General features: G+C 62.5%; 1 protein-coding gene across 1 annotated transcript in view; it reads left to right on the top strand.

Annotated features, from left to right (window-relative positions):
• CACTIN (cactin, spliceosome C complex subunit) overlaps nucleotides 1-1,566 on the top strand; it is an 8,630-nt gene extending 7,064 nt beyond the window's left edge. The window contains 3 exon segments of the mRNA XM_031062206.1: nucleotides 1-33; nucleotides 167-435; nucleotides 882-1,566. The exon segment at nucleotides 1-33 is cut by the window's left edge and continues 12 nt beyond it. Of these exon segments, the coding sequence (XP_030918066.1) occupies nucleotides 1-33; nucleotides 167-435; nucleotides 882-1,372 (793 nt within the window). The 3' untranslated portion in view covers nucleotides 1,373-1,566.
• The last annotated feature ends 1,705 nt before the right edge of the window (nucleotides 1,567-3,271 follow it).

The raw sequence follows: 3,271 nt of genomic DNA, 5'->3' as shown, positions 1-3,271 counted from the left end.
CATCAAGCGGGAGCCGGCTTCCCCCAGTGACAGGTGAGCAAACACCTGGGCCTGTCCCCGGGCACAAAGGCAGTCTTGTGCCCTTACCCTTCCCGAGGCAGAGCTCAGGTGAGCAGCCAGCGAGGGTACCATCCCCGTCCAGTCCTCTCTTCTCCCTTCCATGCAGGCTGGATCCCGAGGAGAGCCTTGAGGCACAGCCAGGGCCATCCTCAGAGGCAGAGGCAGAGCAGGACACAGAGGCCAAGGGAGAGGCGGAGGGGGAGGCCGTGCTGATGGAGGAGGATCTGATCCAGCAGAGCCTGGATGATTACGACGCGGGCAAGTACAGCCCCCGGCTGCTGGGCCCCAACGAGCTGCCCTTCGACGCCCACGTGCTGGAGGCCGAGGAGGACACGCACCGGCTGCTGCTCCTGCGCCAGCAGCTCCAGGTGACAGGTGAGCCCCAGGGCAGCCTGCCCAGCATGGGGGGTGTGCAGTGATTCAGGGTGCAGGACTGGAGGGGACACTGCCCTCAGGAAGGGCAAGAGCTGGATCTGGGTCCAGCACCCAGAGCTGACCTGGCAGAGGGGTGCCCCTGGAGCAAAGGGTGCTGTGGCCTGGGCAGGAGCAGGGAGATGGTGCTCAGGCTGCTGGTGCTCCCTGGAGACCTCCCTCAGTACCACCAAGGTGTTTGGGTGCAGACAGGCAGGAGAGGTGTTTTGGTTGAGTTTTCCAGCACAACTCAGCCCACTCAGAGCCCACAGGGCAGCCCATGCATTCCCGTATCCAGTTCTGCATGCTCTGCACAGCACCTCCTTCTCTCTGCATGCCTTGGAGCAGTGTTGCATGGCCCAGGCCTGGCTGGCACTGCAGAACCTGATGTCCCCTCTCCTCCCCTGTAGGTGACGCTTCCGAGAGCACCGACGACATCTTCTTCCGCAAGGCCAAGGAGGGCATGGGCGCGGACGAGGCGCAGTTCAGCGTGGAGATGCCGCTCACGGGCAAGGCCTACCTGTGGGCCGACAAGTACCGGCCCCGCAAGCCCCGCTTCTTCAACCGTGTGCACACGGGATTCGAGTGGAACAAGTACAACCAGACCCACTACGACTTCGACAACCCCCCCCCCAAGATCGTGCAGGGCTATAAATTCAACATTTTCTACCCCGACCTCATTGACAAGCGCTCGACACCCGAGTACTTCCTGGAGGCCTGCCAGGACAACAAGGACTTCGCCATCCTGCGCTTCCATGCGGGGCCGCCCTACGAGGACATCGCCTTCAAGATCGTCAACAGGGAGTGGGAGTATTCCCACCGCCACGGCTTCCGCTGCCAGTTTGCCAACGGCATCTTCCAGCTCTGGTTCCACTTCAAGCGGTACCGGTACCGCCGCTGAGGGCCCACCGCCCTCGGACACCCGGCAGGGGTGGGCAGGGGCTCTCATCCCAGGGCACAGACACTGTTCTATGCATGGCCCCAAGGCCTGGCCCAGCGCTGGGCACGTTCCTGAGGCTTTTCTCTGCCCTTGCATTTATCCTGAAGAGCACTGAGACTTTGGTATAAATAAAACAAGGATTGTTTTAGCCATGAGATCCTGGGCATGGGCACCCCCACCGCTCCTGCATGACATCACCAGCCAGTGCCACACTGGGAACTCTCCTGGGGACTGGGTAGTGCTTGGGCTGGGTGTCCTCACCCCATCCCCACAGAATCAGCCCCATGTGCTCCTTGCCCCACTCCAGCCTCCTCCATCTCCCCTTACCAGTGCCAGACCAGTCCAGCTGCTGCTCCCCAGCTGAAGTCACAGGGCCCTTGGCTGCACCAGCTCAGCCCTGCCCTGTGTCCTGCTTCAGCAAGGGGCCCCTCACCCTCCCCCAGGCCCCATTCCTGGCACGTCCTCCCATGGGATCTTGCTTCCCCAGCCTGGGAGCACTGCCACATCACTCAGTCCTGGCTGGGGCATGGGAGGCTTTAGTGCTGCACGGCGCCTGCTCTGGCGGAGCAGAGGAGAGGGATGCTGGTTGAGATATTTCCTTACAGGGGAAAATCCGGATTCCAGAGCCTGCAGTCCCTCCCACGCCATGCCTGTGAGGCTCTCTCTGCCCTGGGCAAGAAGCAGTTGCACTCTCCAGTATCCTGTTGATGAGGTGGGAGTTCCTGAGGGCCTCTAGTGATGTTCAGATGGGTTTTGGGCACCTTAGGGGCACTTCAGGGTTGGGCTGGGATGGCTGGTGTTGGTCCCACCAGATGATGACCAAGGGCGCAGCCACACTCCTCTGGGATCACCCCACATGGCTCCATCCCCACAAGCCCCCAAACCCCAGGGTGTATGCCTGTTCAGGCAGGAAGGATGAGGTGCTGGTGAGTAGTGCTCAGGAGTGCAGGAAACCTCTGCCCTGGCTTCACCAAGAGACCATTTCCTACCTGCATCCACTCTCTCCCCAGTACAGGCCCATGGTGCAGGGACTTAGGAGTCTGCCCAGGTCCCCCAGCACTAGGACAGAGGCAAGCCTGCTGTGCAAGGGCCTCCAAGCCCTTGGGGGCTGCCCCATGGCTCAGGGAAGTTGCCTTGTCCTGCTCCTGGCTCTGCTGGCAGGATCCAGCTGCAGAGCCACCATGGGAGCTGGCACTCAGGAGGCTCCCATTCCTGCCCTGGTCGCCCACACTTGTGGGGCTTGGCCTGCCTGCAGATGTTGGGGGGGAGGACCCCAACTGCCGTGGTCATGCACGTGGGTACCCCCTCCCCATCCCACCGGACATCCCCAGGGCGAGCACCGGACACGTTCCCTGGCCTCTCTTTCCTGGCAGTTGTTTCCTGCTGCTCCCTGTGCAGGGGGGGTTTGGGGCTCTGCGCAGGAAGTGAGTGAAGGCCTGGCCAGGGAGGAGGAAATGGGGAAAAAAACCCAAACCCCAAAGCTGGTGGTTAGTGCCCTCCCTGCTCAGCTGCCAGGCAGAGCCTCCCTCCCCACAGCCCGTCCCTTTCCCTCCTGGGCACACACAGAGGTGGGGGAGCTCCCCCAAAACCGTCCCACTCTATCTCCAGCCAGAGCAGGGTCCATGTCCTCTTCCAGGCACGGCCTTTCCCTGCACGTCTGACTGCAGGTCCTGGATGGGGCCACACAGAGCTGCTGCAGCCTCCAGGCATGTGCTGGGGCCAGATCAGGGTCTGGATCCGGCTGAAGCCCCTGACGGCTTTCCCCTGACCTGGCTGCTCTCAGTGCTCCTCCCAGTCCTCGTTTCCCCCGCGTTTCGGGACAAGCTGCCACGGCGGTGCCCGGGTGGGGCAGTCGGTGGA

The sequence above is a fragment of the Geospiza fortis genome, unplaced genomic scaffold, assembly GCF_000277835.1.
Source record: "Geospiza fortis unplaced genomic scaffold, GeoFor_1.0 scaffold254, whole genome shotgun sequence".
In the NCBI taxonomy this organism is placed as follows: Eukaryota; Metazoa; Chordata; class Aves; order Passeriformes; family Thraupidae; genus Geospiza; species Geospiza fortis.
The sequence above is the reverse complement of the archived record's forward strand: the minus strand, read 5'-3'. Positions and strand labels throughout refer to the sequence as shown.